The sequence below is a fragment of the Thermobia domestica genome, chromosome 13 (genome assembly GCF_964235325.1).
Source record: "Thermobia domestica chromosome 13, izTheDome1.hap1.1, whole genome shotgun sequence".
NCBI classification, from domain to species: domain Eukaryota; kingdom Metazoa; phylum Arthropoda; class Insecta; order Zygentoma; family Lepismatidae; genus Thermobia; species Thermobia domestica.
The window spans coordinates 155576098-155602471 of NC_137466.1; the positions used below are offsets into that span (position 1 = coordinate 155576098).

General features: G+C 39.3%; 1 protein-coding gene across 1 annotated transcript in view; it reads right to left on the bottom strand.

Annotated features, from left to right (window-relative positions):
- IntS11 (integrator complex subunit 11) overlaps positions 1-26374 on the bottom strand; it is a 60138-nt gene that overhangs the window by 8306 nt on the left and 25458 nt on the right. The window contains exons 7-12 of the mRNA XM_081736714.1: positions 24677-24895; positions 24189-24302; positions 15262-15393; positions 13416-13598; positions 10301-10443; positions 6950-7070 (exon numbers count right to left, since the gene is read on the bottom strand). Coding sequence (XP_081592840.1) covers positions 6950-7070; positions 10301-10443; positions 13416-13598; positions 15262-15393; positions 24189-24302; positions 24677-24895 — 912 coding nt within the window. The remainder of the gene's footprint in view (positions 1-6949; positions 7071-10300; positions 10444-13415; positions 13599-15261; positions 15394-24188; positions 24303-24676; positions 24896-26374) is intronic.

Genomic DNA, 26374 nt, shown 5'->3' on the forward strand with positions numbered 1-26374 from the left:
GGGCCGGGCGACTGTCCGGGGCGCCAGAGAAAGAGGGGCACCAAAACGAGCCTCAAAAAGTAAATTTTATAATGTGGTTTCTACTGACGTTTTTGGTTTATATTCTTGTAAAGTAGTGGCAATTATATGATCTTTTTCCATTTCACTATGGAAGAAGAGAGTTTCATAGTACTAAGGGGGCTGTATCGAAAAATTGAGAGATGGCATGTAGAAAAAGGGTGCCGGGAATTAAGTATTGTTTGTTTGTTTGCTTGAGTTTAGCGTTCCACGGTTATGCCTTAATGGGCAAGGGAGATGTGGATACTAATTATAGTGGAATCCGAAACACTTTTATCGTTCAACAGTAATCCACCGAGAATTGGACCCGGTACTACAGAAGGCAGGCGTGCTAGCCACTAGACCAGGGGGGGTGGAGTTGGTATTGTTTATAGCGGGCCATATTCTTAGTGAAGTTTTCCTAGGTAATGGATTTCTTTTTGAAAATGGGTTTAAAACAGGGGCGTCATTTAGGGAGGGCAGGGAGGGGCATTTGCCCCCCGTGAGTTTGAGATGTATATAGATTTTATCATTAGAATAGTAGTAAATCAGTGAAAAACGCGAAATTTTACTTATATCAAGAGGTCTTGCCCCCCCCCCCCAAAGCAAAATCTGAAATGACGCTCCTGGTTTAAACTATTAAAAACACTATGATAAAATGTAAAATATAGGCTACTACTAGGGGAAGGGCGCCAAAAAGTCACTTTGCCCGTGTGAAAATTTGGCCTGCTCCGCCCCTGCGTACTTTCTGTATATTTTTTGGCCTTGCAGCTTGTGCGGTCCCCACGCCACATTGTTGCGGGGCGCTATTTACGCCTACCCTTCGAACGTAATTCAATAACTGTTTAAGAAATTCTACCATCAGCGTGAAAACGGGAATGTATTTTTCTAATAGTCCCATAGAACTTTCACTCAGAACGCCAGATGCAATTTTTCAGAGTGGGCTCTGGCTAAGTAGAAGGAAGATCTGTTTCCTAAGTAAGTTCCTTTCAGAAAGTTTGCTATTTCTTTAACAGTGATGTAAATAAACATACTCATCGTTATTAACTCGACACCAAACCATCCTGGACAAATCCCTCTAGAACAATGATCGGCAAAAGTTATTCTGCCTAATTTTATAAGCGACTCAAGGGTGAAACACTTGTTAACGAAAGCAATGTTGTGTATATACTGCCTTGTTTCTGACAAAATATAAAGTCTTTGTAATCTTTAGACACTTTTCCTATTCTTTTTGTCACCCTTGGTTGTGTAGGGAAGCCTCGAACAAATAAAGAAGAGGTAATATTACAGTTAAGGGGCGCTATAAATATATTAGGAATAATAATAATAATAATAATAATAATAATAATAATAATAATAATAATAATAATAATAATAAATATGAATGTCTTTGGAGAGCCGAAATTATGTGACACGAATCATTATAGGTAGAGCTTTAAGATGAGTGGTCATAGGGGAGGAAAAACAGGATTTTTCTCTCTCTGACACTCTAACGTTAAGATTATGTGCTGAAGGTAAGAAGCATCATCATTCTACAATAGGTTGCTTTTACGTAGAATATCTATTACTTGAGCTCTCCTCCTTCGGGCAACTTTGCTTATGTAGTAAATTCAAAACAATTTCAATTTAAGACAAATATTTATAGAGAAAATTAAACATTTAATAGGGAAATCTGTTATCAAAATATCCAAACACGTAGATAGAAGATTATGTAGTGAGAAACATTGTGAAACTATAAAATTCTCCAAATTAGAATTAACATTTACTGGAAAACATTCGTTATGCATCAGTGAGCACAGGGGAAATAATTACGAATCTGTTTGCAAACAAAAATTAGACACACTAATGCAAATGCGACGATATTTTCTTTTTTTTTTTTTTTTCGGTATCGTCATGAGTTTTACACATATGTTACAATTTGATTCTTTCCCAAATAAAAAATAAATAAAATAACCTTAGTGATAAAAATGACAACAGTACTTCCACGGGATTCGAACCGTCTACCTTCGGTATACAAACTAGTTGCTTTATCTAACTGAGCTATTTGCTCTCTTACGTAAGCTGAACCTGTTCTACAGTAAAGACGATTTTTCATTACAATTGGGCTAACAATTCGTCTTTTTCCATAGGTAATTTCCACTATTTGCACTATCTATACGTTAATACTTAGCATAGATTCATATATTTGGAGTTCGCTGATAATGCATATAATAAGACATACAAGAAATATTTCGTTAAAATTTTCGTTTGTAGATCTAATCCACGCTTCTCTCAATGACATAGATGTCGCTGCTTCGTGTTGAAATGCAGAATTCCCTCGCGTTCTTGAAAATTTCCCACTTTAGCAGAGTTGGTAATTCTCGAGATTTCTGTCGATTTAATGTTTTTTGCTTCTAATTTATTTATTTTAAGCTAATATCTAACACAAATATTAAAAACGGGTTTGTTATTAACCTGTCCTGCTGGGGAAACCTTCCGAAATTTCGAACATATAAAGAAAACGGAGATATTTTCAAAAAACTTCAAAATAAAGAGACGCGTCATTTATTTTGCTCATGGTAGTACATAGGGATATAAATAAACTATATTTTATTATAGTTTGGTTTGCGCATGCGTATCTTTTTGTACTTAAATTAACAAATGAACGTCAATTTATCTGAAAAGTCGAAGTTTGCGAATTTTTTTCGAGCACTTCCGGTTCGAATTTTAGAATTCTGTTTTCCCGGTTGGTAAGACCTCGTTACCCGCTTTCCGAAAAAAAAAAAAAATTTGTATCGCTTGTGTGTGCAACCGTTTTGTAGCAAAAAATTCGAGAAATTGTAAAATTTTCAAAAATCGCCATTTTTGGGCGCTATTTTCTCGAAAACACATCTTTTAAAATTCTGAAATTTTGTCAGATGGTTCAACTTTACATGAATAATAAACACACCAAATATCATTCTCGACCAATGCTTCATGAATTAACTACAGCCTTTTAAAGTTAGCGAAGTTTCGTTAACTTTGATGTCACAGTTAGCAACACTGGGAACAATAAAAGTGCAATGATTTGATGATGTTTGTGGTTCACATTCATTAAATGAAGAATAAAAGGTTTTCTTGATTTTTTTTTTTTTTTTTTTTTTAATTTTGATCAAGAAGGCTCTCTGAAATAGTAAAATGAGCCTCCCCTACTCCTCCGTTTTCTTAAACCGAAATAATCTGAGGTGGAAATTACGATTACGGAAAACACAAATTTTAAGTTTACTTGAAATGGTCATCCAATAAATTCTGATGATCTACAAAAAGCCTGAACTATTACCTCAGTGATGATTTGGAATGCTCCAGACAAAGTCTCAATTAAGTGCGATGTCATTACAGTGATCGAAAAAGGACAAAAAAGAAACGTTTTCTTACGCGTTCCAAAAAAAAAAAAAAAAAAAAAAAAAAAAAAAATTACTGATTTTTTAAACAGAACAATCCCAACATAAGAATGGGTCACTCGGAATTTTACAGTCCGCAACCTGCGAGTGAAGTGTGTATGTGTGTGTGTGTGTGTTGTGCAAATTTTAAGTTAGCTGCTGCTGCGTTGCTACAAATCAAAGGTGCAGCCTGTATTGAAGCTGTCATGAGTGACCTATTTCTTTTAGTAGTATGATCCGTAGAAAATGACAACTGTCTTCTTCAAGAATGTGGTGAATGTCCTGGAGTGGAAGGAATAAGTGTGGAGTCTTTAATCATTGATCCTGATGAAAATGAAAGTGTTACGTATGCCATATGGGAAAACAATAATATCGTTAAAAAACTGTGCCACTTTCTGTTTTCGTATCGTACACTGCTGGTTTAATTGTAAGAATTATAATTCATGACTACATCAAGAAAATCCAAAGAGAATTAATTGCTACCGAAAAGCACCGTATAAAATTTCAAGATACAAATTCTATTTTACTTCATGTGGACTTCGCTGAAAACTGGACTGTTATTCTGCAAAGTGAAATTCAGAGTTATCACCGGAATATGAAACAACTGACAGTTTTGTTGTAATAAACGACGATAAAACACACGATTCGGCTCATGTACTCATAGCTATAGACAAGATTCTAAAAATACTCGAAGAAAAGCGAAAATATATTTTATAGAAAAAGGTTTGAATACGTGAAAATTAGTGTCTACACTTTCCCAAACCATGTCAGTGATTTCTGATGGTGCTGTATCCCACTTTAAAAATCGCTTTCAGAATTTCGAGATGCAGACAGGTCCGATAAAGCAGTGGTTTTGCAGTGAAACCGGCCATGCAAGGGTTTCTGCGACGGTATTGAGGGGGGAGGTGTAAAGAATGTGACAACGCGAGATACACTGTATTAAAACCGCAGAAGAAAAAAATGAAATGAAATCTTTAAGTTTTACGTCGCACGGTTATGCCGGTTAGGCTAAAGAAGACGGTGATTATGAGAAATGAATGAAATGGTGGAATGCAGAAAGTGGGAGGAAACGGGATAACCCTGAGAAAACCTACGAGCACGGTGTTTGTCCACCACAAAGCCCACACGGCGCGAGCTAGGATCGAACCAGGGACCCCAAGCACTGGAGGTGAACGCTCTACCAGTGCATCACCGCGCCACCACTAAAACCGCGGAAGAATTCGTGAGTATAGTGCAAGTACAAACTCCGGGTATTACTCTCGTTTTGTTGCCTGGAACTGAATTCGACGACTTCCGGAATAAAAAAAGGGAAAGTATGCGACCGGTAACTGGTATTCAACGAAGTCATCTTTGGCTTTCGGAAAATGGCGAAGTTTTTATGGCAGTAGCGGGTCACCATGAACTAACTTCATGCTTCCCCCAAAATCGAACTTCTGCAATTCAAAGTGTAGATTTAAGAAATATGCAAAAAGGAACTTTTGTTACATACATATATGTATGATAACCAGTGGTGCGTAGCAGAAATATTATGAATAAATCATGAATTACGTGAAGGTGAAGTGCTGTTTATGATTCTACATGGACCTTCAACATTTGTGACTATCAACAATGTGCTACGCAAGGGCGGATCCAGAACGGACTTCTGGAAGGGGGGGGGGGTAATACTGCTACTTAGAGGTACTTTTAAGAGCTCCACACTCTGAAATCGGTTTTATTTATATATAAAATAAAAAAAAAGTTTCATCCCCGTAGATCCACTTCTGGACGAGTTGTGAGTGAGCCAACACCTATTGGAGAACCTGCACGGTTACATGCTATTAGCGAAGAAGACACCAACCAAGCAAATGATTGGTCCATGTAAAATAATAATAATAAAAATCAGTGAAATTTTGTTTCCGAAGACCATTTTAAGTAAGTGAACTTGAAATTTGTGCGTTTCGTAATCGTAATTTCCACCTCAGATTATTTCGGTTTAAGAAAACGGAGGAGAAGGGGGAAGCTCATTTTACTATTTCAGAGAGCCTTCTTGATCAAAATAATAAAAAAAACAATCAAGAAAACCTTTTATTCTTCATTTAATGAATGTGAACCACAAACATCATCAAATCATTGCACTTTTATTGTTCCCAGTGTTGCTAACTGTGACATCAAAGTTAACGAAACTTCGTTAACTTTAAAAGGCTGCAGTTAATTCATGAAGCACTGGTCGAGAATGATATTTGGTGTGTTTATTATTCATGTAAAGTTGAACCATCTGACAAAATTTCAGAATTTTAAAAGATGGTGTTATCGAGAAAATGGCGCCCAAAAATGGCGATTTTTGAAAATTTTACAATTTCTCGAATTTTTTGCGACAAAACGGTTGCACACACAAGCGATACAAAATTTTTTTCGGAAAGCGGGTAACGAGGTCTTACCAACCGCGAAAACAGAATTTTAAAATTCGAACCGGAAGTGCTCGAAAAAAATTCGCAAACTTCGACTTTTGAGATAAATTGACGTTCATTTGTTAATTTAAGTACAAAAAGATACGCATGCGCAAACCAAACTATAATAAAATATAGTTTATTTATATCCCTATGTACATACCACAACAAGAATTATAACTCTACCTGTCTCCATAGCCGAATGGTGAGGCTCCGAAGTTGACCATTTTCCATGTCTTCTACAATTCATAAATTGTACTCCCTATCTTTGATGGCCCATTACTTGGCGGGAAATTTTTTTTCGACAAAACAAAAAAAAAATATGGGTCTCTTAAAAACATGTCTAGTTGCTATAAAAAAGTTTCAACAATATCTGAGATGGTGATGGTACAATTTTATATTTTTTTGCCTGAGTTGAAATGGAAGGCACCATATAATTGATTTTTATTGATATTTCAATATCCATCCAATATCGTTCCATTACTACTGGTATAAAATACAAATATAATAAAATTAATATTACGTATAACACATATACTGTCGCTCTCTTGCGAATAATAACTTATTGTGCTAACGACCTAGCACTTTCTTCTACTTAATATTTTATTTATTTTTTAAATAACAGATTGTCCTATTCGGCACACAATACTACATATTCTACCTTGGATCTCAGAAGTTCTTTTCCTTTAGAAAAAAGCACAAAAGAAAGAGACATAATTTGAAGTCTCAATAACGTTCATAATCTTCATGAAAATAAACTATATTTTATTGTTTGGATTTCCCGTACCTATGCTCAGCGAGAACACATTCTCTTTTTAAGAATACCAATCGTAATTTTACATAGGGCACCACATTGCGTTTATTGCTATGATTAGCTAAGTAATGAGTACCACATTATACATAACATCTTAGTCTCCTAGATAACAGAAAACGAACAAACACTACGTAGGAAAAAATTAAGAAAATGTGATTTACTTAATGAAAAAGGCATGTACTACCACGAGAAAACATACAATGAGAAAAGAGCATATCCAGAAAATATTGGTAAGAAGATTAAGTAAATTAAATTAATTGTATCCATATACATACCTGATTTGTCCACGAAACAAGAACATCTTTCTGGTCTCCGTCAGAGCTCTCTACTTTTATCAGAACAGAATCAATTGAAATAGCTCCATCCGTCAACTGAATACTCCAATCCTTCAAACGGCTGTAAAATAAGACAATAAATATCCATATAACTACAAAGCTCCCGTACTTAGAAAAACAAACACACACAAAAAAAGTACAAAATCTACGCTACACTGGAATGGGTATACAAACGTCATGAAAGAAGATCGATTTCTATATATCACAATAACAGGTTGATATACACATGAATATAGAAAGACGGAGAAAGGTCCAATATGAAGAACACTGAGTAATGAAAGAAATAGTTTGGGACTACTATACCAAGGCGAAACTAAACGTCGTCAAGACTAGTTTAAAATTTTACTTATTTCACTGTTCAATTGGCATAGACTGGTTTCTAGAAATGTACACTGCATATATTGAAAAATCTTTACATCACAACGACAGCACAGATAGCAGCTCGAGAAAGTCTACAGATTCCACTATTCAAGCAACTGTCTCAACACTGACAAGTTTCTATACCCTTCGCTAAAAGGACGAAGGCTGAACAACTCTTCCACAGCATTAATAACCGCTTTGTCAGAAGTAAAATGTTATCCTTCAGGCCTTCTTCAATGAACTAAAGACGAGCTAGTTAAATGTAGTGATTTAAAGTGTAAGGCAAGTGATATATACAGGTAAGAGCACAGCGAGAATGATGCGGTGTACATTCTTGTGTTGGTATTTTGGGGCCATATGTTATAGTGGGGCACAAGCACACTTAGTGACAGTTTCGGTCGTTTGTTGTTTGGTGCCCTTCTGAGTTTACGTAAGGTGTTACAATGTAGTTCAGCGTTGATCGTGGTACCGACTGGCAGCCAAAAGCAGAGGTTCACTAACATCGCAAAGCACTATCAACATGACCTTACCACTCGAAACAGATCATTTTGCTGTTTTTGGTTATAATGACATAGGATTTCCCCATTACTGACTCATTTCCTTCGCTGATGGTTCAAAATGGTAGCATTAGGTTTCATCGGGTAACGATGTTCTCTATCCATGTGTTATCGGCTAAGGTATCTCAGGCATCTATACAACTTTCTGTTGGCCGATGATGTGGCCGGGACTGGACATAGTTTCCGATACTTGAGATCCTTGTGCAGAATGACGTGGACTGATTCGACACTGAGGTTGATAGCCTTGACCGTTCTCGTAGGGTTATACGGCGATTGTCCTTCACCATCATGTCCGCAGTAGCAATATTTTTCCTGATTGATTATGGATACAGTCTAGGCCACGGGAGGTCCGTCATGCACACCCATTCACTTGGAAATTCGCCACATCAGTTGAACACAGGGCTTTATTTTAAATATACGTCCCGGGTTCGATTACCGGTGGGGGCACTCGGTCGAAAAAGTGTAAAACGCTTTTTCAGGCCAGCCACCCTGAATGAGGTTTTTCTGAGTTTTCCTCATTCACACCAGGCAAATGCCGGGCTGGTACCTAACTTATAGGTCCCAGGCCGCTTTCTTCCTTCATTTCCCAGGATAATGTGCTCGCCGAGGGATGTCCTCCCTCAAAACGTGACGGACTAAATGGCCATAGATGCCGAAAGCTCAGAAATCTAAATCCTAACCTAACCTTTAAATATACGTCCCCATACACCGCTTGCATTCGACGAAAAAGTCCATTTGCCTGAGCACCTTCTGTACACAGAAATTGAATCACCCCACGTTGAACTCGCTTGAATATATCCATGATACACCAGTATTGTTAACTTTCTCCTCAACTCACCCGATACGATTATATTTTGTGCTGTTGCTACTAAACTAGACCATATAGTTCTGCCACTTCTTCATCGACCTGCCAACTATCTGCAGCATTATCACCTCTTGTCTGTTTCAAACTGAACAATTTTTATATAACACTAAGATATTCTTGCAATTGTACTCTATTTGCTAAACTATCAGATTATATATGGCACATTGGCCGTAAGTAATTACTATCAGAGATATTCTTGACTAGCTCTACAATCTACATTTAGATTATCAGGGTTCCAACTCTCTTCCCCCCCCCAGAATTCCAGGATATTTCCAGGACGTTTCCAGGACAAATCGCCAATTTTCCAGGCCTTCTACACTGGAAGGTATAACAGGATTTCATCTGTAAGTTCAAAGCTCACAACAGTGAAATGAAAAGTGCAGTAGCTTATGCAGTGAATATTAATACAAGTACAGTATTAATACACAATAATTAAATACACAAAGCGGAGCGTAATGTGCTGCTTTTTTCTTTTGGTGGCCTCCCAACTCCCCTTATAGCCACCCGATCCACCTACATCCAGCACATGTATTTTCATTCTTTCTACATGAAATTTTAATTGTGCACCGAACAAATTTACAAACAACAAAAATCTATTTTTCGATCATGGCATCTTCATTGCATGACAATGTGACAGATATAATTGGGGGGGGGGGGGACGAGATTATATTACAAGTTTTTCAACTGAGTAAGGAGTTGTGTGATTTCCTCATCTATAGACAAATAGTATTCATATGAAATTTTACTGAAGAGTAAGTACTGCTGCGAAAATACACTGATTATGGAGGATTAATACTGGTACAAAGCACAGTTTCTGAAAGATAGTGCTAGTGGATGAAAGAAGAAGATAGAAGTTCTCCCAGCAAACCACCTTGTTGGCAAAAAGAAAGCCCACAAACCACTCACACATGCAGGATCATGACAAATTATTATTCAGCACAAAAACAGGAATAGCAAACAAAAATAGCAATCAATTAAAATCTTCATTATAATTATAAAAAATCTTACATTCAGTATTTCTGTAACTTTCAAGAACAGATATGCATTTTCAAGGACATTTCCAGGACAAAATCAATTCAAGGACATTTCCAGGTCTTTCAGGATTTCCTGGACGAGTGGGAACCCTGGATTATTGACAACCTTTAAAAAAATGTTCAGCTCCTAGTGGCTTCAAGATTAATGTTCTAGGCTTTTGTACCGAAAACCAGATTCGACACCTGGAAGAGTGGATGCACAAACTAAAGACCCACATATAAAACTTCTGTGCTGAATAGAGGAGTTAAATACGAAACAAAACAAAAATAATATCTTTAAATTATGTAAGCAAGTGTAAAATAAAATTCCATTCAATTATGTTCAATGGCAAAATGTTATTTGTTGCTGACTTTTTTTTTAACTTCCTATGAAACAACGAACTAGCACTTTACAACTGGACAACGTCCCCTAATTACATACAAAATAGATTTTATACAACTAGGTTATTTTTAGTTCTTTTACATAAACACGAACCTTTTAATAAGATGATATAACTTCTCTGCAGTTTTACTTGCTGGTCCCGGGTCCTCTAATGCAAGTGTGGATGTAAACCTTACTTCATGTCTTGTAATTCCAGCTTCTTGACACGCCTGATCAACATCCATCAAGCACATTGACTATAATCAAACAATAACGATCCAATTACGATTCTTTCTGTTAAAATTCATTGGAATACAACAAACATAAACACTACAGAAGTATCATACACAATATATGAGGGAAAAGACGACGAAGGATTTCTATTTAAAACTAATATTTCCAGGTATCATAAACGCGCCTCTTTAAGACACCTACAGTGTGTTTTACGAATATGCATTCATTTTTAACAGTTGACTTGGAGCTGTATTAAAACCTATATAAATTATCTTAAACTATATTGTTGAAACCGAAAAGATAAAAATTTGGATGGAACGTAACATGTCAACCTAACCAACTATACGTGCGATCAATATATATTCTATCTCTTTATTATCTTCATATAGACACTATAATATTATCGAAAACAAGCATATTCTTCTAGCATACAAGGGTCATTCAACATATAACTGGAAATATGTTTTTGCAACATATTGCAAGCAGCAAAACAATTGTATTATTTTTCAACTTCCCTCCCCGCCCTTTCCCGTAGTTCAATGCAGCTACGCCAGCGCATGACAAAGGAACTGATTTCACAAGAAAAATAAATCTTTTCGACGCGTGCGTGACCACTCATACACCGCTGACTGGACTTCCTCGTCATTCTGGAACCTCGATCCACTTAGTCCATCCTTAATTAGACCAGAAGTATTCTGAAAGTTCGTATCTCTTAGTCCATTCTTAAGTAGGCCAAAGGTGTGGAAATCTGAAGGTGCAAGATTGGGCGAATACAGAGTATGGGGTAAGTACTCAAATTGTAGGTTCTCGATGGTAGAAAATATTTCACTAACAGTGTATGATTTTGTATTGTCATAGAGCACAAGCATCCACTGGACTCCAGAACACGTCATCTCTGCAGAATGACTATTTCATTTTTTCATGCACGGCTGGAGTACGTCGTAGTGCTTTCACTATGACCTCTGAGCATCTAATATTCAAGAGTTGGCTCATTGTGGTTTCAAAACAAAATTAACGTAACTTTTTCAAATACTCTGTTGAGCACACACCTTTTATGGTCTGGAAGTAAAAAAAAAAAAAAAAAAAAACTTTCAGTTTAACGTCCCACGCTTATACCTGTTAGGCTAATGGAGACGGATGATTTAGGCAACCAAATGATGAAAGAATTGATGAATGAGAGTGGGAGAAGACGGGAGTACCCCGAGAAAACCCACGGGCACGATGTTGTCCACCACACTTACTTGGCCGGGAATTGAACCAGGGACCCCACACACCACAGGTACGCGCTCTACCACTGAGCCACCGTGCCCCCAGTGGTCTGGAAATCAAAGGATGTTGCCATTCCATTGTTGTCCTCATTCATTCTGATTCATAGAAATTCGACTCATACAGCTATCACTAGAGCTAGCAATTTTAGGTGCAAAATTTTGATTTAAAAAGGTGCATATTTCAAATGTAAATGTTCATACACAGAGTACCAAAACTAATTACAACACAAAAAGGACCGAAATTCATTGATACATTAAAGTCTACCTAAAATAAGTTCTAGAATACAATGATATTCCAAAAGCTGTAAAAGCAGATAACGTTTAGTATTTCAACGAAACAGATAAATCTAGAAAACTGTTAAAACGGATAACATTTATTTATTCAGTGAAGCTGCACCTCCAATCACTAAGTAATGCTCACTACTAATGGTTGTGTACGCGCCTTTGGCGTGAGAAACTCGGGTTCGATTCCCGGTGGGAATTCATATGGGTTGGATTACACATTAAGCTGTGTAGATTCACGTCTCATATAGCCTCGGATCTAAACAGGATGCTAAAGTCCAAATCAACCCATCCAGTCACTACATAAATATTAATTTGTACAAAAGCAATTAACAACACCAAATGGTGATAGCCATGATTGGTCAGTTTGATGTTGCCACTTCTCTCTACATTCTATTTACTAGCTTTCGCCTAACGAAACTGCACTGAAGCGAAAGTAATGTAATGCTCCTCATGCTTGGTGTTCCTTGATTATTATATGAATAAAATGCGGGAAAAGAGCCAAAAATAAATAAATAAATAAATAAAAAGTGCAAAGAGGTGCTACCAAAGCACTGTTACAAGTATTTAATAATGTTCTTGTTTTATTAAATGCAAGTCAAGCTAATTTGGGCAATTTAATAGAAAAAAGAGTGTAACTTCTAAATTCCTAGCTCTAGCTATCATCATATTGAACTGAACTGTCGATAAATTCTATCAGTTTTACGCTTTTACTGAACAGAAATGTACCGAAACTTCGCTGTTCCAGTTTGGAACAATCTCAATCATGTGTAACTTTCCCAGTGTCTCATAGACGACGCATGTATACAACCCCAGCTGTATCTGCCAACGCAAAACAACAGGCATATAACAATCACTGTCGTATTTTAGATTTTTTATACCACTCTTCCAATAATTTATTGAATGAGCCTTACATATTCAATATTACGAATTCCTCCACACATGGCAATACAAACAAACTAACCTTATTTTCCACAATAATAATAATAATAATAATAATAATAATAATAATAATAATAATAATAATAATAATAATAATAATAATAATAATAATAATAATAAACAATGTTATACTTTTCTGATCATTTGCCGCCAACTCTACACTCTTTACTCCAACATACATAAGGTATTTTACTAAAAGTGAACAAAATTACAATCGACTCTAATTAGCTGAGACATCGACTCGCCTCGGATCAGCTAACCCAAGTGAGACACTAGCATAATTTAATAAGGAGTTTTAAAGGAAATCCCAAGTACGTGTTAAATAATTCTTTGAAAAAAACGAAAAGAAAATAGCAAAAGACAACCTATACAGTGTTGTATCTATACAGTTTGTAACCTATACAGTTTGTATCTATACAGTGCATATCACACACAAACCAAAAAATTTACTGTCTTGACCATAATATATATTGCTAAGGCTGGCAATAAACTACGAAACTTACATTATCTTTTATCACTAATACTCCATGCAATAGACGAGGCCTTTTAGGATCAGGTGGAAGAGAATCGTGCAAAGCTGCTTCTTTCTTGAGTAGTGAAAGTGAAACATCCAAAGGTATATGGGGTGATGTAGATATAACACAGGTCTCTCCATTGGCAGGCATATAGCAGTTGAGCCCGAATTCCTACATAAAAATAAATGTAATTACTTACAATAATGCAAGTTCGTACGTTATCAATACAATTTACGCAGAAACGTATTTTCCAAACCAACACAACGAATGTTTCAATAATCCGAACTTAGAAAGAGAAAACAAATGCTTCATTAGATTTGGCACCCAGAGCTCACACCTTACAAGGGCTACTGGAAAAGTTTCTGCAAACTACTAACAGTGGCTCTAGTGTTAGGTTATTATAAAATTCGAAGAATAGACGGTTCTATGTTTAAATTATCTTTGTTTGTTTAAGCCTATTCGTTTATTTTTCACAGCAGTTTGAAGTAGTAGTTTCGTGTGAGAAATGGAAATTTAACGTGAACACACTAGTTTTTTTTTTTATTATATATATATATATATATATGTGATTTCGAATGTAGTTTAACACTGAAGCAGTGCATCAAGTGAGTAAAAATGTTGAATTAATGACTCACTGACTATACTAACCTGATTTATTATTTAAGGGCTTCTTTGTGTTTCCACAAACGAAAAATATGACGTGTTGTGAGCAATTTGTATCGCCTGAAACAATTGTTCTGTGGTTTCTGAGCGAGCAGCCTCCAAGTGGAAAAAATGCCTTTAAAATTGACCTCCGCATATGCAAAAAAGTATCGATCTTAAAGGCGAATACTTCGAAAAACAATAAAGCCAATTCCAGAATTCCACATGGCTTTCTTCATACTGATTGCAGAAACTTTTCCAGCAGCCCATGTAAAAGAAGTCCGGTGGACTAAATATATCAATCTTCAATACTCTCCGTAAAAGTTTTACCAGTAAGTACTGTACTTGCGTTTGTAAAATGAAAAAGCCAGAAATTACCTAAATATTATATCTCAAAGAACGCTTAATGACATTTGTTAATTTAATTTTTCAGATTTACCGGATAATGTTGTTTAACAGCGTGATTGGAGGAAGGAAATTTCCATCCTAATCCTGGACGATTTAATGCATTACCGGATTATATATTGTTGATATAATAACGAAATAAATACAAATTTTATTCTGTTACGATGAAGCAGAAACACCTATTCGAGTGATTAAATTATACTAACCATATAGACACAACAGATCTTTTTTTTTTTTTTTTTTTTTAAAAAGTGACTTTTGAGCATTGATTGATATTTTTAAAAGTCGCTCCAAGCTGAAACGATTTTAAACACTGATTTGATTATTATTTTGAAGAGTAGTAAATGAGAGCAATTCTTGAGCTGGTTCATTGTTAAAAAATAAAATTCACACTCATTAAATAACATAAACTGCTGAAATCACCAATTTAGTGTAAGTCATATATACAAAAGAAAATAACTATAATGTATGGAGTCATCTTCGTGGAAGTTATTATTTTTTTTCACTTCGTCAGAGATAATATGAAGATAGATATGCAGTCACACTCCGTTACATTGTTTTTCCAGCTTTATTATTCACCAAGTTTCTTACTTTTATTGTAGTTCTCTTATCATGACTCACAATAGATTTCTTTTATTCTACTTCAAATTTAATTCTTTTAATGTACTTCTCTTTGATAACGACCAACAATCGAAATATTAAAATAATTATTTATTTCTTCAAGAAGTTATACTTAAAACAACACTGGTAAACTACGTAAAACTGCGCAGTCACGTAGATAACTTACTTGTTTTATTTTCTCCTTGAGAAACTCCATCTTAGCACCTTCACCATGAACAAGCATCACGTTCTTTGGTTCACAATACTGAATTAACTGCATTATACCTTTTGCGTCAGCATGAGCAGAGAATGACATATACTGGAATACAACAAATAAAACATTACGATATGAATGAACCGAAAATGGTAAGAATTCCATTTTACTACTTCTCACATACAGATATGTCTTCTCTAACTAATGATGCATGAGTACACCAACATGATCTATACTAATCAGACAGAAGAGCAGTTACATACAATGGAATGGAATGGAATGGAAAAGGGGTTGGGGAGGGTGCCTCGACAACAAAGGTCTTTTGCACCCGTCACTGGTCGTAAAAGAAACAGTCATACAAACGACGGAAACACAGACGAGTCACTGAATGTGGTGAATTTCAGATAGTAAAACTATCACTCGCTAGCACTAAAAATGGAAAATTGTACACAGATCGGAGGTCTGAAGCACTGGAACACAGAAGAAAGTCAAAGCGCCGTCAAAACATGCAAATGCCGCAAAAACTGGAACAGCTTTAACACAGTGGCTTCATCATCGCCGAGAACAGTAGCGAGGTCAACTGGCAGTCCAAACAAAAGTCTGGCAGCAGCAAGAGGCACACAGTCCACGAAGAGGTGACGAATACTCAGGGGCTGACCACAATGACGACACACAGGCGGAGGTGTACGTTGCAGAAGATGTGCATGAGTGAGATGACTATGTCCAATTCGAAGGCGGGCCAAAGTCTGCTCTTCCAGGCGAGATGATCGGGAACTCGTCGACCAGACTCCAAGGCGGGGCTTCACTGCATGCAGCTTATTGTGAATCTGCTCATCCCAGGAGGATTGCCAGCGTTGACGGAGAACGTGAGCAAACACCGAGCAGACATCAGAGCTAGGAACAGGAAGAAGACAGCGTCGACCAGCAACAGCAGCCTCCTTCGCAGCAGCATCAGCAAACTCATTGCCAGGGATGCCAACATGGCCAGGCACCCAACAGAACGTTACATCATAGCCCTCAGCAAGTAGTGCATGACAAGTAAGAAGGACTTGCTGGACCAGCGGATGCGTAGAAGTAACATCGGCTAGGCTATGTAAGGCACTGCTGGAATCAGAGCAGATCACAACACGGCGAAGATGGCGACGGCGGATATGATGGAGACTCTCCAAGATGGCAACCAGCTCAGCAGTGAATACGGTGCAGAATGGATGAAGCTGGAACCTGAAACGGTGGGCATCCAGGACAAAAGCACTTCCTACGCCATCAGCCTGCTTGGATCCATCAGTGAAGATAAGACTGTGGCCTCGATAAGAGTCGAGGAGGCACAAAAACTGTTGCCGAAATTCCAAATCGGTAGTAGTCGCCTTTTTGAACCGCAACAAGTGGAGATTGACCACAGGCTTCAAAAGCTGCCAAGGTGGAAGAGGCAGGAAACCCAGCGGAGAAAGCGCAGGGAGATCGACGTCAAGGTCAGCTAAAAGCTCAAGGGCACGAATGCCAAAAGGCCGGGTGCAAGTGGGTCGGGCTTGATAGCGTTGAAGACGAGCACCAGCACCCAGGGTGAAACTAGACGGGTGATCAATGGAAGCTCGCAGGTGAAGCAAGTATCTCAGCAGCAACAACTGGCGACGATGATCCAAAGATGGTTCGTTGGCTTCGACGTATAAGCTGAGGATCGGACTTGTGCGATAAGCACCAATCGCAATGCGAAGGCCCAGATGGTGAACAGTGTCCAGGTGACGGAGGACAGACTGACGGGCAGAACCATACGCCACACAACCATAATCCATCTTAGAGCGAATGAGGCTCCGATACAGTCGAAGCAGCACAACTCGGTCAGCACCCCAAGTGGTATGGGAAACCAGGCGCAGCAAATTCATCGCACGGAGACAACTATACTTCAGCTGGCGAATATGGGCAGTCCATGCAAGGCGGCGATCAAACTCAAGGCCCAGAAAACGAACACTCTCCACATAGGACAGACGAATAGGGCCCAAATAAAGTTCCGGATTGAAAGCACAGTTCTTCAGACGACAGAAGTGGACACATTTCGTCTTTAGTGAAGAGAACTGAAAGCCGGTGTGGGAAGACCAATGGTGAAGGCGGTTAAGTGTCAGTTGTAGCTGGCGAACGATGGTGCGAAGGTCATGTGACCGACAGTAGATGGTGAAGTCGTCCACATACAGCAGCCCATGCACAAAAGGTGAAAGTTCGGCCATAACACTGTTCACAGCCACAGCAAATAAAGTCACACTGAGAACACTGCCTTGTGGAACACCAGTTTCCTGAGAAAAAGATCGAGACAATGTGGATCCAAGCTTCACTCGAAAGGAGCGCTCGCGGAGGAAATGCTGGAGAAAAAATCCCATATGTCCACGCACGCCCCATGCGTGCAATTGCCGCAAGATACCATAACGCCAGACCGTATCATAGGCCTTCTCCAGGTCGAAAAAGATGGCGACAAGATGCTCCTGATGGCGAAAGGCGTCCTGGATGGCAGTCTCAAGATGAACAAGATGATCGGTCGTGGAACGATACCGCCGAAATCCACACTGAAAATTGGAGAGCTGGCCATGATGCTCCAGAAACCACACCAACCTGGCGTTGATCATCTTTTCGAGGACTTTACAAAGACAGCTGGTAAGGGCAATCGGCCGATAGTTGGCAGAAGACGTTGCAAGCTTGCCCGGTTTTAGGATCGGGATTATATAGGCTTCACGCCAGGCAGTAGGAAAAACCTCTTCAGTCCAGATCCGGTTATAGAGGGTAAGAAGATGGCGGAGTCCCTCAGGAGGGAGATGCCGAAGCATAGCATAGTGAATATTATCCGGACCTGGGGCAGTATCCTTCGTAGAGCGTAGAACAGAAGACAACTCATCAGCACTAAAAGGTGCATTGTAGCTCTCGCTGTTATCAGAGCGAAAGGCAAGGGGCATACGCTCCGCACGCTGTTTCACAGGTAGGAAGGCAGGAGGATAGTTTCCAGAACTGGAGACAGCAGCGAAATGGCGACCCAAATCCGCCACAATTCGATCCTGCTCCGTGACAAGATGACCATTAATAAGCAAGGCCGGAACACCAGTAGATGAGGATTGTCCTTGCAGACGGCGAACCTTAGACCACACTTCGGAGATGGTGCTCTGCACAGAAAGAGATGAGACATACACACTCCAGCTGCGGCGTTTAGCCTGCTTGATCAAATACCGAGCTCGAGCACGGAGGCGGCGAAACTCAGCTAACTTGACTTCACTAGGGGCACGTCGAAAGGCACGCAAGGAACGTCGGCGGGCACGGATAGCTTGGCTAATTTCTGCGGACCACCAAGGAACAACACGACGACGAGGAAGACCATGATGGACAGGAATAGCCGCATCAGCTGCCATCTGGATGCTGCAGTGAAGAGCCGCACAGGATGTATCGACAGACCACCTAGGGTCCGGTGTAAAATCAAAGGCCGCAGCAAAGCGTGTCCAGTCAGCCTGACGCAGGTTGTAGCGAGACGACGGTCCCGGTAGAGGGAGCTGTAGTCCAGTGAGTACAATGGGAAAGTGGTCGCTGCTACAAAGATCCGGGTGTACGCGCCATTTCAGTTGAGCTCCTAAGGCTGGGCTACACAAAGACAGGTCAATATGTGAAAAGGTCCCTGTGGCAGCGGAAAAGTGTGTTGGGCTGCCATCATTCAGAAGAATCAAAGGCTGGTTTGTGATGAAAGTGGACAGTGCTCGGCCACGAGGGTCGGTCCGGATAGATCCCCACAAGACATTGTAGGCGTTGAAATCGCCAACCAGAATGACAGGCGCTGGAAGCTGGCTGTAGAGGTTGTCCAGATCAGCGGCAGTGAAGGCCGTTGAACGCGGGAGATAGACACAGCAGATGGTAACAGGCTGCGGAAGAAACACTCGTGTTGCAACCGCCTCAAGGGTCGTAGTCAAATGGAGCAGTGTCGAATAATAGAGCCCAGAGACACCAATGGCAACACCGCCAGCAGCACGACCGTCAGTCATCTTATCCTGGCGATAGACAGTATAGCCACGAAGAAGACAGTTGGTGGTGGGTGTGAAATGAGTTTCTTGTAAACAGAAGATAGTCGGATCCAAAAACGAGAGAAGCTGTCGAAATTCTTCGTGGTGAGTGGAAAAGCCGTTGAGGTTCCATTGAAGCAGGGCCATGATTTAAACAGAATCGACAACAAGAAATTTGCCACTGCCTTTCTTACGGCGTCGCGGAGTCACCTCGTGAAAAGCTTCACAGGCGTCTTCTTCCACACCTTCCATTGAAGAGGCATCATCAGCAGAGGGACTACAAGATGGTTTAGGTTTCTTCGAGTTAGGAGAACTAACAGAGGGCGGACGAGCCGCTTTCGAAGAGCCGGTGGAAACAGGCGTTGATTGAGAACCTTTCTTCTTGTCCTTCGGACGTGTAGAAGGAGCAGTTGATGTAGTTTTTAGAAATTGCTCTCGGCGAGAGCGAGGTGAGGTAGGTACGGCAGCAGAGGCTGGCGACGGAGAAGGCTGCGAACGAGTCATGGTACCCGTAGACTTGCTTGTACTAGATGGTTGAGATGCTCCACATGTACAGCCAGTGGCAGAAGCAGCAGCAAAGGTGGTCTGGGTGCTTGCAGTACAGGTTTGGGTGCCAGTCGTGGTCAAGGAAACTCGGGAAGCATAACTGCCACCAGCAGGCAGCTTGGGCAGCACGCGGCGGCGAGCCTCACCAGCAGAGATCTTCTCAGTCACGATAAGTTCTTTAATCGCTTTCTCCTCGGTAAACTTTGGGCAGTCCCGTGACCAGGCAGGATGGGCGCCATTACAATTTACGCATTTAGAAGATGCGTTGCACGTCTCGGAGCCATGGGAAGGTTCACCACAGTTACCGCAAGTGGCGGATCCATTGCAGGTGGGGGCGGAATGACCAAAGCGTTGACACTTAAAACATCTCAATGGCAACGGTATATAAGGTCGAATCTTCAGTTGTAGGTAGCCAACACGCAGAGTAGGCGGCAATGTAGGTAGATCGAACGTCAAAATGTAAGAATGAGTGGCTACCAGTTGTCCTTCCCGTTTCACAGATATACGATGCACGTCTATAACATTTGAGGCGCGTAGCTCTTCCAGGATGTCCTCCACCGGCACATCGTGCAAATCTCGGCAGGTAATCACGCCTTTACTAACATTCAATTGCCGGTGGGGTTGAACAACAACAGGCACTGATCCAAGCTGCTGACACTTCAAAAGAAGAGTAGACTGCTTATCAGTAGTAGTGTGTATTAACAAGGTACCATTACGTAGTTTCTTGATGTGGCCATCCGGGAAAGTACCCGTGGCAATATGGCAAATCTGTTTATAAATGACGAACGGCGATAACTTTTGTAGAGAACCAGCTGTGGCGTCTGACTTATCTGCAATGACTAGATATCGGGGTACAGTGTTCACTTTGCTTTGCTGAGTATTTTCTGAAGAAGTTGTTTGATGCAGATCCATAGGTATAATAAACCCAAAGTCTTCTCAACTTCCCCGTCATCGTTCGAGGCGTCCAACGAGATGGGCAGGTCCTACCTGCTCCACCCTTGTCAACAAGCTGAGCTGTGACTCCAAGTCAAACTGACAAGGAGCCAGGGCCACTTGTAACACCGACTGATGGGTACTTTCGAGAAGACCCACGTCCCACCGTGTTTGGGGAAGAGATCAGTGATTCTTCGGAGATCCCTGCGCTGCATACTCCCAGCTTTCCCTTTCCGGGCATCACTCCATCCGGTCCGGCTGGGTGCAAACACGTTTCACTCCTCGGTCCCACGATCCCGGGTCCAGCGTCGTCCAATAGTAACCAAAGCCCAAGTCCATATCCATGCAGGGGTCAAGTCAGAAGATCCGTCCGGCTTCATCCGAGGCATTTTTGGTTTCTGCAGCGATCGGTAGTTTTACAGATTGAGTGATCGGCCCAACCCAACCCCCAACCTGGAGGACCAGTGGCTGATTGCGACTCCGAAAGGAGCCGGGCGATGGGGGCGCCACATCCCAACGCCGGGACATACAATGGAAAAATCCAACAAAGATAGTCAAGATACTACTGATAATCCTATTATCGTTCATCATTATATAGCTGAAAACCATCTCTACGACTATTCGTGCTATAGAAACTATCACATTACGTGTCTGAATTTCTTTTGGCTACAACAGCCATGAAAAGAATGAAAAAAAAAAAAAAAAAAAAAAAAAAAACTATGGACGGGTCAAATAATTTGATCACTGCCTGTAACAATGAACCAAATAGTTGGTTCGGGTAGTGGTGTACGCAAAAGGAGATTTCCGGGTTTTAACTACCCCTCCCTCAACCAGATATTACGAAAAATGAAACGTTTGTTATATTTAGATATGCATACAAAATCTTGAAACAAACTTGGGAGCTTAACTCCCCCTTTGATGAAATTTTCCGTACGCCACTGCTGCTAGATAAAGAAAATATAGTACGGTATAGAACTTTCTATTTATTTATAAACTACCTGAAATACCCATTCTTCGCATGAATCAGAAAAAATATCTATGTAAACAAACTGAACAACGAAAGGAAAAAAAAATCAATTATTTTCTACTACTTCTACATATCCCGGTAAACGCCCCCCTAAGACACCCTGGTTCGAATTAAAAAAAAAAAAAAAACTCTGGCCCCCAGCCGATGGGGGCTGTATTTGGACGTCAACGCCTGTGGGTGTATCACAATTAATTTCAGGGACCGCGAAAACTATGTATTTGACACTAATATCGGTCATTTTGGATTATTTTTACATGTCTCGGTAACCCCCTCCCGCAGGTGACCCTCGCCTCGCATACAATGATAGCTGAATGTGCATGTCATCGCTAATGGAAGTGTCACAACTGACCTCAGCGACCGCGAAAACTGTGGATTTGATACTAATATCGGTCATTTTGGATTATTTTAACATGTCTTAGTATACTCCCACCGCTCCGGTGACCCCTGGCCCGCATCCGAACGGGATGGATTTTGGAAGTTAATGCGATCGGTTTCACCATTGATCTCAGCGACCGCGGAAACTATGAATTTGACACTAATATCGATCATTTTCTATTACTTTTACATGTCCCGTTAAACCTCCCTCCTTTCCCTATGAGACCCTCTGGTTCGAATTATTTTTTTTAAAATAAGCTTCGTCTTAGTCTGGGGTATGGACCAAGGTACCTATGACCAAAATTTGGCTTCTCTCGGTCCACTCGTCTGGTCTCCAGGACACACAGACAGACAACACACAAACCAACTCTTTATTTTATTTATATTAGATGCAATACATTTCTGAATCTTCCTTCTACTTGATATAATCATGTATAAAAGTTTATTGTTTCTGAAATGCAAACAAAAATTAGAATTCTCTCTTTCATGATAATGTTTGTACGTTAAAGTAAAAACTTAATCATTAAAAGTTCCGTATGCAGCACCTTTCTTTCAAACTCACAGGAAAGAAAACAAGCAGCAGTGTCGTAATTCACACCACGGTGAGGAGTTTGATTTGCAACAGTGTAAACAACGTGAAAACTTAAGTTTGAACTTTTGCATTTTCCCTTTACCCTCCACTCCCCACTCAAAGCATTTTATCTCAAATTAAATGACGTATACTTTAAGATGAATGAATACTTGAAAATAGAAAATATTTAAGTTTTTTAATTTGCCGAGTAGACAGTCATTCAGTTTCATTTTAGCATTATATTCCACGGATATACGAGGTGTGTTCTAAAAGTATCGAACCTTTAGTTGCCAAAAATACATTTATTGATTTGGAAATCCGAAACATTAATCCCCTTAGTAATCCACATACTTCTTCCAGCGTTTCCGCCATTGTTGGAAACACTTCTGGAATGCAGTTTTTTTGGAATGGTGAGAAACCGTACCGTCGCATTCCGCATGATGTCTTCTCTTGACTGAAATTGGGTTTGTTTTAGTGGTATTTTCAGCTTGGGAAATAACCAAAAGTCATATGGAGCCATGTCGGGTGAGTAGGGAGCCTGACGACAGACAGGAATGTTGTGTTTGGCAATGAAAGCCCGAATCAAATTTCGCGGACACTCTCCTTATGCCCAAATTCTCGTTCAAAATTGAATGCTCCGATCCGATTGAATGGTTTCCGCTTGACTATCGCCGAAGTTTTGGGAAAATTTGATACAATATCGCTGCTCAAGTTTTTCTGTCATTAAAAAAGAAAAGAAAAAAGAAAGAAAAAAAAACTTAAAACTTAAATCCGACCACCGCTCATTACACGTCTTCTCTCGTTGGCCGACTGCCAGCGACTGACGCTTTCTGTGGGCGGGAAATAATTCGCGACTGCGCATGAGTGTCCTATCTACATCTACATTGAAGAAAGTCTCCCGCGCTTCATTGGTTTACGCGAAAAAAAAAAAAAAATATTTGATACTTTTTGAACACACCTTGTATTACTTTTCATCCTGAGCATCATACTAACCCGCAAATCTAAACTGCACTGTGGGTAATATATCAAGCAAGAGCAACAGGAAGCCGACTTTTAATTGTCCATATTTTGGGATCAACTGGATGTATCACTTCCATCAACGGACTTTTGACTATATACATTCTGACCAAAAATGTTGGTGATCCATCTAGTAATTAGTTCTTGAGATTCTGTGTATCCAGGACGGACAGACAAAGCGAATATATAAAAAGAGTTTTTGGTAAATCAAACTCCTTAGTGATGCTGGAAGCACTGGCAGAAGTATGACAAGCTTCACCCAACCCATTAAACCAAAATTTCTTTAAACATGCTACAAATTTCTGAAATACAGAACTAATGTATATTTAACAAACATCATCAAAAACGAAAGGATAACACCATTTCCACAGTTTTTTCCAATGTTGACTTGAAAATAATATTTACTTACCTGTACGGAAAGCTTTACATCAACAAGTTGCTTATTTTCCATTTCTACCACTTTTGCTCCATTCAGAACTTTATGTCCAACAGTTCCCACTACACAGTAGCCCGGCATAATTACCTGCAACACACAAATAATTGTAAATATATTATACAGACAGTAGTCGACTTACATATAAAGGTCGTTCTATGGTTTTTGGTGTAAGACGAATTTAGATTTGTTGCAAACACATATGGTTAAAAAATAAATAAATACATGAATAATAATAATAATACTGTAAAGCTAAATCTTAAAGCTCAACATACGTCTCATATCGAAAATGTCTTGTAAGTATGAATTTAGTAACTTGGAGACTTTCTGCAACTAATTTCGTCTCCAACCTTGACAGTTTCCTAGCAAATTTTCCTTATGTTAAGCGTACACAAAATGAATACAAAAGCTAGTGTTGCAAATCGTAAGAAAACTTTATTAAGTAGATTAAGATTACTACTTACCATGTTATTTTCGTTTGGAGCCCACTTCTTGAATATTTGCAGAGAAAGGCCAGCGTGAAGCATGCCGGGAGTGGCAAAGACAACCATTGCTCCGGGATTATCGATATATGCTTTATCGAATGGTTTTATGTGTTTGAAGTCAAACATATTTCTTTGGACAAATGTTTTCCTTATCTTTTGGTTTGTCCATGTGATGAACATTTTATAATAGTTATTAGCCTGAAAAATAAAGACTTTCGTTATATTATGTACCAAGCCCAAAGAAAGAGTATCTAAATACCTACAACAATTAATTCTCAATTCCTTCAAAACTGAAATATACCAGAAAGTCATAAGCAGTGTTTCTTTCAAGCATGTTTTTTGGGGGGGCAGTACCCTGTGACCGTCTGCCCGGCCACAAAACTATGTTTTTGGACGACCAGTGTATATCTTTTTAACTTTTATTCATGCAACGAAATTATTATTTTACTCAACTAAAAGCTATTTCTCTTTTGGTGAGAATTTCAACTCGTTCTGTGTATGCAGGTGTTCTTCAGTCGTTCTTATCGCTTCTCACGATAGAACAAAGAAGTTGTTGTTTTCCAATGCAACGCTCATCGTCTCAACGGAGTATTTCGTCGTAGCAAACTTATTTTTTTTCTTTCTGTAAAATAGTTTCCAACTTATAGTCTTCGTCACCATGACTGTTTTGCATATACGTTTTTCTTAATTACATTTATTAACATTGGGAATATTTTTGGATACGAAGTTGATATTGTGTGTGAATGATATTGTGTTTATCGTGTTCTCATGCTTTCGCATTACGTCATCCGTCCTGCCGTGAGAACAAACGTTCCTATCTTGCAAGAGTCGTAGGTGGGATGACTCATACACACCGTTACCATTGTTCGCTTCTTTCCACTGAACAATTTTACCTATAACAGCAGTGCATAAAGATCTATAACCATGGGAAGAATTTATTAGTTAAGACTGCTACACTTTTTCAACTATTATTTCAAAGCTTCTTTCCCACGGGATCAAATCAAATGTTGCCAGTATTCTTTATTATAAATTGACACATTGGCAATGTCTATGAATGCGGCAAACATTAGCATTCCCTTTATTATTTTACATAGTGCATTGTCAACCCTGATTTATCGAAACGGGTTATTCCCAAGTGTGTGAGCAGAAGAGAGAAGTTAGCAAGGAGAATCCGTTGTAGCAAGAGTGTGGAAAAGTTTGCTGGAGAAAAGGGCAGTGCAGGACATCATATAGAAGGATAGTATAAAGAATTTTCAGTGCTACATTAATATACATATAGGATGTGAAACAAGATAAATACCTTCTGGAGATGTAACGTCTTTTAGGAATCAAGATACCTCAATCAGCAGTATTCCCCCTTTTTCCTCTCGTCATTATCACATAGTGAAAATCTTAGCATAATACGAAGAGTGAATATATAGTGCTAGTGATATTCAAACAAGGGCTATGTTTCTAGTGTTCATATAGAGTGTGTGCATATTTACATTTACCATGCAGTGTTAAAAGTTTATTCTTCATTTTGCTCATTTGATTGCCGTAGAGCAATTTCTTCTGTTCGAGCATATAGCTCTGCCAAGTGAGAATTTTGTGTGTTGTTAATATATATATATATTTTTTGTTCCGTACCCACATATATCTATACTCAATAAATAGGAATTTACCTAAGTAAATCTCACC